At 41.9% G+C, this 12,770-nt stretch overlaps 1 protein-coding gene across 1 annotated transcript; it reads left to right on the forward strand.

Annotated features, from left to right (window-relative positions):
• Nucleotides 1–1,041, forward strand: LOC133718789 (ethylene-responsive transcription factor 13-like). Its single transcript, XM_062145668.1, has one exon. The coding sequence runs from the start codon at nt 78–80 to the stop codon at nt 783–785; it is 708 nt and encodes a 235-aa protein (XP_062001652.1). The 5' UTR covers nt 1–77; the 3' UTR covers nt 786–1,041.
• The last annotated feature ends 11,729 nt before the right edge of the window (nt 1,042–12,770 follow it).

Below are 12,770 nucleotides of genomic sequence, written 5' to 3' on the forward strand. Positions count from 1 at the left end.
CCAGATTAGTCTCATATATTCACAACTTCGAAAACAGGGAGACTTCCACAAATCACAGCTACTCCTTATTTCGAAACATGTCCACAGAAACTGAAAGCTTCTCAAACTCGAACTGGGCTCTCTTGGAATCCATCCGCCAACATCTTCTAGAGGACGATTTTGAATTTGATACCCAGTCGGCATTTTTCGCAGACTCTCCTGCTCAAAGTACTTCAAGCTCTAGCAGAATTGAAATATCGAGCAACGACTTGGAGATCGTGGAGGAGCCGAACCAAGTGTTCACGTGTAAACTGGAGGTGGAGGTGGCGGAGCGTGAACACAACACGCCGTCGAGGGAGAGGCATAATTTTAGGGGCGTGAGGAGGCGGCCATGGGGAAAGTACGCGGCGGAGATAAGGGACCCGAAAAAGAACGGGACCAGAGTGTGGCTCGGTACCTATGAGAGGGCGGAGGACGCAGGCTTGGCTTACGACCGAGCTGCTTTCAAAATGCGTGGCTCCAAAGCTAAGCTTAACTTTCCTCACTTGATTGGCACGCATGATATGGAAGTGGGCCGTGTCCTTCCCAAGCGTGCCTCGCCGGAGCTGTCATCTCCGTCGTCAGAAGATGGCTCGCCGAAGCCTAAGAGGAGGAGGAGTGGAGTGGACTCGACAGCGGCGAAAGCCAAGTTGGGTGAAGCTGCTCAAGAGTTTCATGTGTTCCAAGTGGACTCGTTCACATTTGGCGACGAAGATATGGTGCTGTTGTCGCCATCTGAATGCTCGGACATTCTTTCCTTTTTATAGAGATCGATTTTTCCGGCAAACGAAGATGTAAATTTTGCGTTATGAGTATTAGCTTGTTCAGGTCTATTTCATTTTCCGGTAAAACTTTTCCAGATCTAGTAGCTTGATGAACACACACACACACACACACAACTCCTATAATAGATCTCTAACAAGTGGGGGACAAAGTGATTGGAAAATCTATGATCTAGATAAGAGCAGATAGTTGATCTAGCAGGGAAATTAATATATAATACTAAAGAACTCGAATTGTTGCATCAATCACATGCACAAGGGTAAGAGCTCTTGGGACTTTTGCTTTGGGGTACTTGCTGTTCTAGCCTTCAATCGATTATTGAATCACTTCTTATTATATGATAATTAATTTCTCATAAACGTCGACAAATGTATGTAAAAACAGATAAAGGATTAAGCCAAGGAAATAGCACTGGACATTTGTTGAATGTAATTCAATTACAGTAATCAACCTTCAATACTGTTGTTCAAGAAGATCAAAATGATGATGATCAACTTATCAGAAGTTTCTAATGAATAAAGCAATGAGGATAAATCCTACAAATATGGATATAGCAGACCATCCGTCACGGCTAACCACGTACTTCCTTCGACCATGGATCAGTAGGCGGTAGGAAAGTTCGCAATCCGGACAATAGTGATTCTCTCCGAGCCATGTTTCTATGCACTCTAGATGAAACTGATGTGAGCAAGGCACGACAGCCACCTTTGATCCCACAGTATACTCTTCCGAACAAATGCTGCAACTCTTATATGATAGAGGTACGGGGTCGTCCACGGTGGAGCTTTTCCTTTTCTTTTCCGGTCGACATTGTCCCTCCTCAATCTGATCATGGCAATCAGCACATCTAACCCTACCGATCCGTAGCTTCTGGACCATGGAGTCTGCCATTGTTTCTGATTCCGATTACCTCAAGTCCCGCTGAAAAAGCTCAGGGACAGTTCAGAATGTATAGCTATAGCTAGCAGTAGTATCCTGAGGAATTATTTTGGTGAAAATGTTTTGGGGGAGAGACTAACAACTATATAGTGATGGCCGCGTCCTAATTGGTAAGGGAAAACCTAGTGTGAGTCGGATTGTGGAGTATGTAATCCTTTTCGTTATAGGAAATCGACTTAATTTGGGATTAGGACAACATACACTATTGACTAATTCCTAACTCCATTCTGGACCATGGAGTCTGCCATTGTTTCTGATTCCGATTACCTCAAATCACACCGTAAAAGCTCAGGGAGAGTTCAGAATGTATAGCTGTAGCTAGCAGTAGTATCTTGAGGAAATATTTTAGTGAAAATGTTTAGGGGAGAGCTAACAACTGTAAAATTAACAAGACCCGAACCGAATTTTACTCTGAAACCCAAAATAGGCTCATGGGGCCCACCATAGAAGAAATTCTACTAAAAACCGTAGGAGTCACTATACCTCGACTCCTACGCAAGCTTCACCTCAACTACTCTGCAGACTAGCCACGAGAAACCGAAAAACCCAGGGAAAAACATTTAAAAACCGTTAGAGTAAGTGGACGAAAATAAGTAATTGTACATAAAGTAAAACAAATATCTAATGCTTTCTCAAATTTACTTTCATAAAAACCAAGCATGCAGTAAGGATTCGTGGAGATACTTTTAATTAATCTTTGGTATTGAAATCTCAACTCATAATGGAAATCACGTCGAAAACCGTCTCAAAATCTCATTAAAATACTCATATGCTGATATATCTCAAAAAAATAATTCAGAAATCTCATAAATATACTGATATCTCAAATCATACTGGAAATATCAACTCTAAACTCTTGGAAATCCAGTAAAAACTCATATCGTAAAATAGGCGATGACTAGAGGCAACTGCCGACTAGTCATCTCATACCACCTAGAGGGTACTGCCGACCAGATGACGCATTAGAGGGTACTGCCGACTGAAAATATATTCTGAAGGATACTGCCGACCAAAATATTGTTTGGAGGGTACCGTCGACCAAATTATTACCTGGAGGATACTGCCAACTAGGTAATGCATGCATGCATGCTCTAACGTATTCACCTCCTCAAATAAACTGAACTCAATCTCATTAAAATATTAAACTCATGAAATCTCGATAACTGGTTTATACTCAAATATTTGAATATCAATAATTCTCATATCGCAGTTAACTCATAAACTCGAAGTATTTAAATCTCCATGTTTCTCTCAATAACTCGATACTCAGAATGCTCAAAAATAAACGAATGCTTTTGGAAATGAAACTCAATATTAACTCTGGAGATCATCAATAAATCATTGAAAACATAAATCAAGAAATCAAAGCTCATAAAACTCAATATCTCAATAAGCCATACAAACATAAAATATCAAAGACTCAAATCATAAATAAATCTCATAATAAATAAATGCCCGAAAGTAATACTACATGCATAATTTATTTTGAAAGCAAATGTCCACTCATAGATTTGTAGCTACGATTGCCATCCAATGTTTTCTTCCTCGAACTCGATCTATACGTTGTCCTGAACAAATTGATATTATGAATAATTCATTTTCAGAACTGAAATTAAATTGACAATAAGAATAATGGAGACCTAAAAATGATAATTCGTCGAAAGCTCAAATTCATATCGGAACAAGCTCAAAATTCATAGGCTACGTTGATTAAATAATTATAACAACTATAAAAAATTGGGGTCGATCCAACGGTTGGATCTTCCCAAATCGAAACCCGAATTTCTGAAACTTCAGAAATTATGATAATTTCTAAAACATGCACCAATCGCTACAAAGTTCATATCAACATGTCTATAATGCTACGCTCTACCTAACGAACTAAAACAGAAGGTCTGAAATGGCCGGACGCGCCCCCACTAGCCGCCACCTCTGACCCCAAATTGGGTCACCAAACTTAATAACAAAATGTTCCTTATAACATCCCCAACAACTTTCTCAACTACAACATTAATCAATTTCAAGTCTACAAGCCGGATTTACCCCGAAAACTTGAAATCCCTAATTTTTCTTCCGATCTTTGATTCTCCTTCCTCCGATCGAATTGGAGTTGGTAGCTGGGTGGGTTTGAACCACGAAGAAGAGAGCTTCAAGATATGGGTGGTGGCGTAGCCAGAGATGGCCAGAAAACAGCGATCAAACACGGTGGCCGAACTGGGGTTTTAGCTTCAAAACTCTTCCTCCGGTGCAAATCATAGCTAATGGTGGTCGGAGGATGGGTCGGTGTGAAGTGCCGCGTTGAACACGACCAGTCCGGTGGTCTGGGTTGCCGGAAAGACCGAGTTACTGGGTTTTCGAATCCAGGTCAGGTTGTAATTCGGGTCTGGGAGAGAGAGAGAGAGAGAGAGAGAGAGAGAGAGAGAGAGAGAGAGAGAGAGAGAGAGAGAGAGAGAGAGAACTGTTCGGCCAAAGTGGGAAGTTTCCCAAAACAACTTGTTATTTATAGAAATTTTCCTGGAATAGTAACTTCAACTCTTCAGACTGTAACTTTCTCATACGAACTTCGATTTTCGAGTGCCACATGTCCATTAACTCGATTTAACGTGCTCTACAACTTTCTAGAAAGACCTCAAAAAGTAGGCCAAAGAAATGTCAAAAGTAAAGATAACTATCGTTTAGAGTTTGAAACGAAGGTAAAAAGTAAAGATAACTATCGTTTACCATCCGATTGACAAGTAAACAGGCAAATTTGGATACGGGGTGTAATAAGAGTGATGGCAGTGTCCTAATTGGTAAGGGAAAGCCTAGTGCGAGTCGGATTTGTATTTCACGATTGTTAAGTATGTACTCCTTTTCGTTATAGGAAATCGACCCCATTTGGGATTAGGACAAACTATTGACTAATTCCTTATATAATTTAGTAAATAATTTGCCAAAGGTTGATTAGTTCCATTTCACATTTTCACAAGAAGTATTTTCTTTTTTTTAATAAATAGAGGAATAGCTGGGAGCATCCCGGCTCATCCCGTAGGAAATTTTATTCGGAAGGAGGAAAAAAAAATGGTTAGTTGTACTTTATCTACGAGTACATAGTTGTGTACACCTAAATTAAAGTTGCAATTCCCGGATAACTCAGTACTTGTGATGAGCGGGAATTGGGTGGAGGCGTGAGTCGTTTACCAGTTTGCCAGCTGTGCCAGTATTGTATTAGGGTAACGAGGTTAGTAGTTACCCAGTCTTATTTGGTGTAGACATGAATCGTTTACGGAAATGCCAAGTATGGCAGTGTTACGGGGGGAGTAAAGAGACTTTTACTTACCTAGCCTTGTTCTTGTTTCGAACTTAAAATGTCATTTGAGGAAGGAATCCCGAAGAGTTCGGATCACCTCAAGAAGATCATGTCGAGCGTAACTCGTTGATACCCCTTCTACCTGAGGTGCGAGTTTTGAAAAATTGGATCTTCAGCTACTTCATCCACTGAACAGAGCAAAAAAAAGGAGGAAAAATTACAAGAGTCAGCAAGCTGCATATAAACTTCCAAAATTTTACAAGCCAGTGAAACCCGACTAATTAATAGGCTGTATATTTTGAACTGATATGAACTTTCTACCTGTATGGATCTAGTATAATATACCTCAGCACCGTATTCTTTGTCTTTTTTGGTCGAACTCTTTTATCTTGTTTACCGAATATATGATATATTATTATCAAAGTATGGCTTCTAGATTCCCAAAAATAGCTCATCAATAATTTAAAAATGAACCAAAAACACACTGCTAAAGTACTAATCCTTAAACTAATCACATGGACAAACATATTCAATGAGATATAAGTCTCGTGTAGTCATATTAGTCCCTCTTTAAACTTAGAAGGAGCTTCTTAAACGAGTAGATTTTTTGTTTTTTTAGTAGAAGCATTAATAAACAAACAGAAGAATATATAATGAAGGAACGTTCGCATGACTCACATACGAAATACGTTGGGAATCAATGAAGAGACCAGTCATATTAGCAGATCGATAATAATAATAATAATCTACATGCATGCATTTCTTCCACATGTTACTTGGAAAAACTCCCACTGCACTTGAGAATTGAGACCAATTAAGCATGGGACATATTTGACGAGGAAAATAAAACCAATTCATTATTATTACGGGTCAAAATAGTGTCGAAACAGGACTCCGTACAAATCAAAGGAAAAATTCCATGACATGTAAACGGAATCGAAATTAATTTCTTACCGACCATACTATATATAGATATTCAGTTCAACCCTTTCTATGTACTCGCCAAAATTGACTCTTTTATTGCCGACTCATCTCCTACCAAATAGAACCCTTGATGGAAAGAACAATGGCTTGATGCGAAAGGCCGTAAATGAAGAAAAAAATGACGATGCTAAAATGCTTGCAATAACCTATGTCTTTTATGCTAGATTTTTTGTGCGCGCGTGTTTTTTTTTATACTGAAAATCAAATATTTGTTGAAGGAAAATCAAGTTTAGTGTGCCTTATCAAACTAGGAATAGGAATAGGAGAGAATGTTCTAGATTTCCCAATCCTACACGGATTGGTATTCCTTGTATTATTAGAACTAGTACTTTGTAATCCCTATATATAGGGCCCCTATTCTCAATAATAATACACACAATTCTCTTTACAATTTCTCTCGAATCTCTTTTTCCTTAAACACGTTATCAGCACGACTCTAGCCAAAAAGCAAAAACCACAAAACAAAACCCAAAACTTCCTTTGCCAAAAATCTGCCGCAAGCACTTGCCTGCAGCCTTCTGCCTACCTGCGTGCATACTGCCTCAGCAGCCCCTAGCTCGAGCTAGCAGAGCCTCCGCTGCACCTGCCCCGCGCGCGCCCCTGCGCTCGTCTGCCTACCTGCGCGCCCGTGCGCCTGCAGCCCTGCTGCCTGCCCTGCCAGCACGCCCCTGCGTCCGCAGCTGCCTGCTTGCGTGCCCGTGCACCTGCAGCCTTGCATCAAGCTGCTAGCCTGCAGCTGCTCCTGCAGCCCTCTCGGCCCTGCCTCCTCCTGCATCTCTGCTGCCCCTGCAGCAACTATTTTCGGCCTAACCTCCTGCATCCTTCGGCAGCAACTAAAATCCTTAACTGCCATCACCACCGCAGCCCCTGCTGCCCCGCATCTGCTACACACCTCTACCCAGATTACTTCGCTCCATCACGCCTGCATCGACACGCGCGTGATTCAAAACCAACAAGTAAGTATCCAAAAGAGTAAGTTTTGAAGTTCCTAAAATTTGAAATTTAAAATATTTCTTCTTTTTCTCGGGGACTTAAAAACCTCCTTTCTTCTACATCCCACCTTTCTTATAACGTGGGTTCGATCATTGAAAAGCGGAATCGTGGGGATTCACGCAATTAACGAACTAAGAGCGTTCGTAAGACTTCGGACTAAGAGCGTCCGTAAGCATCGATTTAACGAACTAAGAGCGTTCGTATGCTACGGACTAAGAGCGTTCGTGAGCATCTATTTTGACCATACAAACATCATTGTTTCGGTCTAATCCAATTATTCTTGGAAATCGATTTCTTGGTAGCATAGCTCGGAAATCTTATTTATATTAGTTTTCGTGGAAGCATTGACTCCGAAACTAACTTGTTCTTGTTTCATCTTTCAGGATGTCAAACATGAACAAACTCGATTTTGTTCCATTGGATTATGAAGGCAAAAGGTACTTATTTTGGGTCACTGATGTCGAGATCCACCTTATTGCCCGTGATTTATTGCATACTATCCAAGAACTTTGTCCTATAGAAATAGTTCCAGACCCTCAAACTGAGAAAGATAATTCTAAGGCGCTTGCCTTCATAAAACGTCACATGGATAGTGACCTACAGTTTGAGATCATAAATGAGGATAGCGCCATAAAGCTTTGGCATGCGCTTCGCGAACGATATGGCAATGTTCGTGACTCCATACTTCCGAATACAGAAGCAGAATGGAAAGATCTTCGCTTCTCTGAATTTGACACGGTCATGCTATTTTATTCGGAAGCCCTCCGCATCAAAGTAATGATGCGTCTCTGTGGAAAGATGATCACAGAAGACCAGTTGATTGAGAAAACCCTCAATACCTTCCCCGTGCTATGAGGTCTTCTGACTTATTCCGGACTCATGTAAATGCAAGACGGATCACAAGTTTTCAACAGCTTATTGAAGCTATGGCCACTACTGAAAGACATGGCAATGAACTTGTGCAAAGAAGATTTGATAGGCTTCAAGATAGCTATCAAGAGCATCGTCCTATGGCTAGAGAAAGTCGCCATCGACGTCATGATCCATACGATCGAAATGCTCAAGAAGGTAATCGCTCAAGGCGACAATCACACGACCGTAGGAGGCGTGATTTTGAGGGACATAGGGTTGGAAACCATGGATCCAACGTTGGCCATGGGCACCACTTTCCAACGCCACCAGTCCTAGGGACTATGCATATTGCGCCAATGCGCCTCAATCAAGGGAGAATCCTCTTTATGGTGTCTATTTCTGATATGGAACGTCTGATCAATGGACCTGAATTTGCAATGTACCTACGGAGGTAGTCGCATCATGGTGATCAAGACTTCGAGTTCACAAAGACTTTAAATCTGGCGATGAAGACAAAATGCCGCAGATTTTTATTTATAGTCTTTTATTTTTCCAAGAATTATGTAATGGCAATTATGCCTTAAATCAATAACATGACTTATTGTATTAACTCTTTCCCTCTAGGCGTACTCAAGAGTAATTGTGATGTCTAGGCAAAGTTTGATCTGAGAGAACGGTTTTAAAAGTGAGCAACGCTCCACCAAAATCTCGCCTTACCTTACCTGGTCACAACTAAATTGAAATTACCGAACGGATTGAGTGACTACGATTTGCCTACGGTTTGATTTTTATATTGGATTAGATTTCGGTCAAGAAACTTTGATGTAATCATTGGCTATTATTAATAAAGTATCGATTTATTTTATCTCATGTCATGGACATCTTTTCGAACTTTATTACTTCAAAGATATAAGAGCCAATGGTTTTCATGTGGAAACACATTGTGAGAATGGACAAGAGTTCCTTTGCATCACCTCTAATGACTACGGACATAAACAAGTCTTAGAGAAACTTATGTGTCGCTCTAGTGGGTTGTATGCAACCACTATTCGAGTCATTGAATCCAACCATGTCATGAGAGATGATTTATGGGATTCCGACACATATAGGCTTTGGCACGACCGCTTGGGACACCCAGGTCGTGACATGATGATCCGTATATTCAAGACTTCACACGGACATCCCTTTTTCAGAACAAAAAGAAGTAAAATTCGGTTTTTGGACACCGAAGGAGCCCCTGCGCCTCACGGCGCCGTTCACCCCCAAATCCGGCCATCCTTGGCCGGCGCCGCCTTCCCCCTGCGGCCTCAGGGTGGCATTGACGCCACCAAGGCTCCTTTGTCTCCAACTTTTACTTCTAACGTCACTTGTGACTTTGTGGCTCAACCAAAATCTTCATTGGTTGTTTCTAAAGCCCATCATTAGTTCTGCAAAGCCTGCTCTTTAGCAAAGCTAGGATCGAGACCATCCTATGCAAAGGACACTAAAGAAAATATACCATTCTTGCACAGAATCCAAGGTGATATTTGTGGACCTATTCAACCATCCTGCGGACCATTTCGATATTTTATGGTATTGGTTGATGCATCGACACGCTGGTCACATGTCATGCTATTGTCCACAAGGAACGCTGCATTTGCTAAACTCCTAGCACAAATAATCAAGTTAAGGGCTCACCACCCTGATCATCCTATTAAGTCTATAAGATTAGACAATGCTGGAGAGTTTACATCAAAGACTTTTGATGATTATTGCATGTCCATTGGGATTGATGTTGAACATCCTGTTCCTCATGTTCACACCCAAAATGGTCTCGCAGAAGCCGCCATTAAACGACTACAAATGGTCGCTAGGGCATTGGTAATGCGCACCAATCTCCCTATTTCTGCTTGGGGCTATGCAATATTGCATGCAGCTGTGCTTATTCGTCTGAGGCCCACTGCCACTCAACCCTTCTCTGCGTCCCAGATGGTTACTGGGTATGAGCCTAATGTCTCACACTTACGCATATTTGGGTGTGCAGTTTATGTGCCAATTGCGCCACCACAGCGCACCAAAATGGGTCCTCAAAGACGATTAGGCATTTATGTTGGATATGATTCTCCAACGATTATCCGCTACATAGAACCCTTGACAGGCGATCTCTTTACCGCTAGATTTGCGGATTGTCACTTCGATGAGACAGTCTTCCCGTCGTTAGGGGGAGATAAGAACATCAATGTTCAACAGGAACGACAGGAATTGTCGTGGTCTGTCCCCACTCTGTCTCATCTTGATCCCCGAACCGCACAGTCCGAAATTGAAGTGCGGAGAATTCTCGATCTTCAGAACGTAGCAGAATCGATGCCTGATGCGTTTTCTGATATCGCTAAAGTGACGAGATCACACATACCTGCTGCAAACGTGCCTGCAAGGATTGATGTCCCTAAAAGTAGAGGACATGACGCCAACTCAAGAATGCATGAGCATGGCGCCAACGTCCCCACTCACAGTGATGGTGACGTTGTGGCTAGGCCCATGGCTCCTGCCAGGAAGCGCGGGAGGCCTATAGGTTCGATGGATTCTCGCCCAAGAAAGAAAGCGAGTTTGGCACAAAATAATCCATTAATCATCGATGTAAATAATCCATCTCATGAGAATATTCCGGATTACGGTTATGTCCAAGAGACATCATTGGGGGACGCTCCAATGTCAGAACCAACTCCAGAGAATAGAGAGATCTCCATAAATTACACTAGTGTACATGAGATGATGGATAGAAATTCTATGGCGATTGATGATGCATTTGCATATCATATTGCAAAAGGAATTATAGAATATGATGATATCGAACCTCGCTCTGTTGAAGAATGTCAACGAAGAGCAGATTGGCCTAAATGGAAAGATGCGATCCAGGTTGAATTGGATTCACTAACAAAGAGACAGGTATTTGGGCCTGTAACGCAGACACCCCCAGATGTAAAACCTGTTGGCCACAAATGGGTCTTTGTTAGAAAGCGTAATGAGAAAAACGAGGTGGTTAGATATAAAGCTCGTCTCGTGGCGCAAGGTTTCTCACAACGCCCTGGAATCGACTACGAGGAGACATATTCTCCCGTAATGGACGTTATAACGTTCCGCTACCTTGTCAGTTTGGTAGTTTCCGAAAAACTTGACATGCAGCTTATGGATGTGGTTACAGCATATCTCTATGGGGATCTAGATTCAGAGATATATATGAAGGTTCCAGATGGACTTCAATTACCCAAATCAAGTGGCTCTAAACCACGGAGCGCGTTTTCAATAAGGTTAAAACGCTCACTATATGGATTAAAACAATCCGGACGGATGTGGTATAACCGTCTAAGTGACTACTTGATTGGGAAGGGATATATTAACAATGAAATATGCCCATGCGTGTTCATTAAAAGAACAAGTTCCGGATTTGCAATCGTAGCAGTTTATGTCGATGACATGAACCTAATTGGAACTCTAGATGAGTTGAAGGAAACTGCTAAATACTTGAAATCCGAATTTGAGATGAAAGATCTTGGGAAAACACGGTTTTGTCTCGGTTTAGAACTCGAGCACCGTAGTGATGGGATTTTGATCCATCAGTCTGCATATACTCAGAAAATCCTGAGGCGCTTTAATGAAGACAAAGCAAAGCCTGTGAGTACTCCCATGATCGGCCGTAGTCTTGAGCCCGGAAAAGATCCGTTTCGTCCAAGGGATGAGGACGAAGAACCGTTAGAGGCCGAAGTGCCCTATTTAAGTGCAATAGGCGCATTATTGTACTTAGCTCAATGCACAAGACCAGATATCTCATTCGCAGTGAACTTGTTAGCTCGACATAGCTCTGCGCCAACACGCCGCCATTGGATTGGTGTAAAGACCATCTTTCGATACCTAAGAGGTACGATTGATATGGGCCTATTTTATCCCCACAGAGAGAAGAGGAATGACGGAAGAATGGGATCGGACCCCATTAGGCATGGAGCCGCTGTCCACCATAACATAGTGGCCGGCCATGTTGCCGCCAACGCCGCCACCACCATCAAGGGTGGCCGGCCTCACCCTATCCCCCTCCATCAAAACGACAATGATGTTTTGGTGGGTTTTGCTGATGCAGGGTACCTCTCTGACCCTCACAAAGGTCGCTCCCAAACAGGTTATGTCTTTACCATGGGAAGCACTGCGATATCTTGGAGGTCTACAAAGCAGACCCTTGTTGCTACTTCCTCAAATCATGCAGAGATTATTGCTCTACACGAAGCTGTACGTGAATGTATATGGCTAAGGTCTATAATTAGACATATACAAGGAAGTTGTGGTTTGAAGTCTACCACGGATGAACCTACATGCATTTATGAGGATAATGCAGCTTGTATTGAACAAATGAAGTTAGGTTTCATCAAGGGCGACAACACCAAACATATATCGCCTAAGTTCTTTTATAATCAGCAACAACAATCACTTCTAAAGATTGAAGTGAATCAAATCCGATCAGAGGATAATGTAGCGGACTTATTCACTAAGTCGTTACCTAAATCTACCTTCGAGAAACATGTGAAGAGCATCGGATTGAGAAAGTTATCCGAACTCCCACGATTGTAGCAATCAGGGGGAGATATCGACATCAGGGGGAGTTATGATGTCTACATGTTCGATCTCGAAGAGTGAAGGACGTGTTGTGCTCTTTTTGTCCTTCGACCAGGGTTATTTTTATCCCACAGGGTTTTTGTTACCTGGCAAGGTTTTTAACGAGGCAACGGATGAAGCGTCACCACCAAGTTTGAGCGGCACAAGGGGGAGTGTTGAAGGAAAATCAAGTTTAGTGTGCCTTATCAAACTAGGAATAGGAATAGGAGAGAATGTTCTAGATTTCCCAATCCTACACGGATTGGTATTCCTTGTATTATTAGAACTAGTA

The sequence above is a fragment of the Rosa rugosa genome, chromosome 6 (genome assembly GCF_958449725.1).
Source record: "Rosa rugosa chromosome 6, drRosRugo1.1, whole genome shotgun sequence".
In the NCBI taxonomy this organism is placed as follows: Eukaryota; Viridiplantae; Streptophyta; class Magnoliopsida; order Rosales; family Rosaceae; genus Rosa; species Rosa rugosa.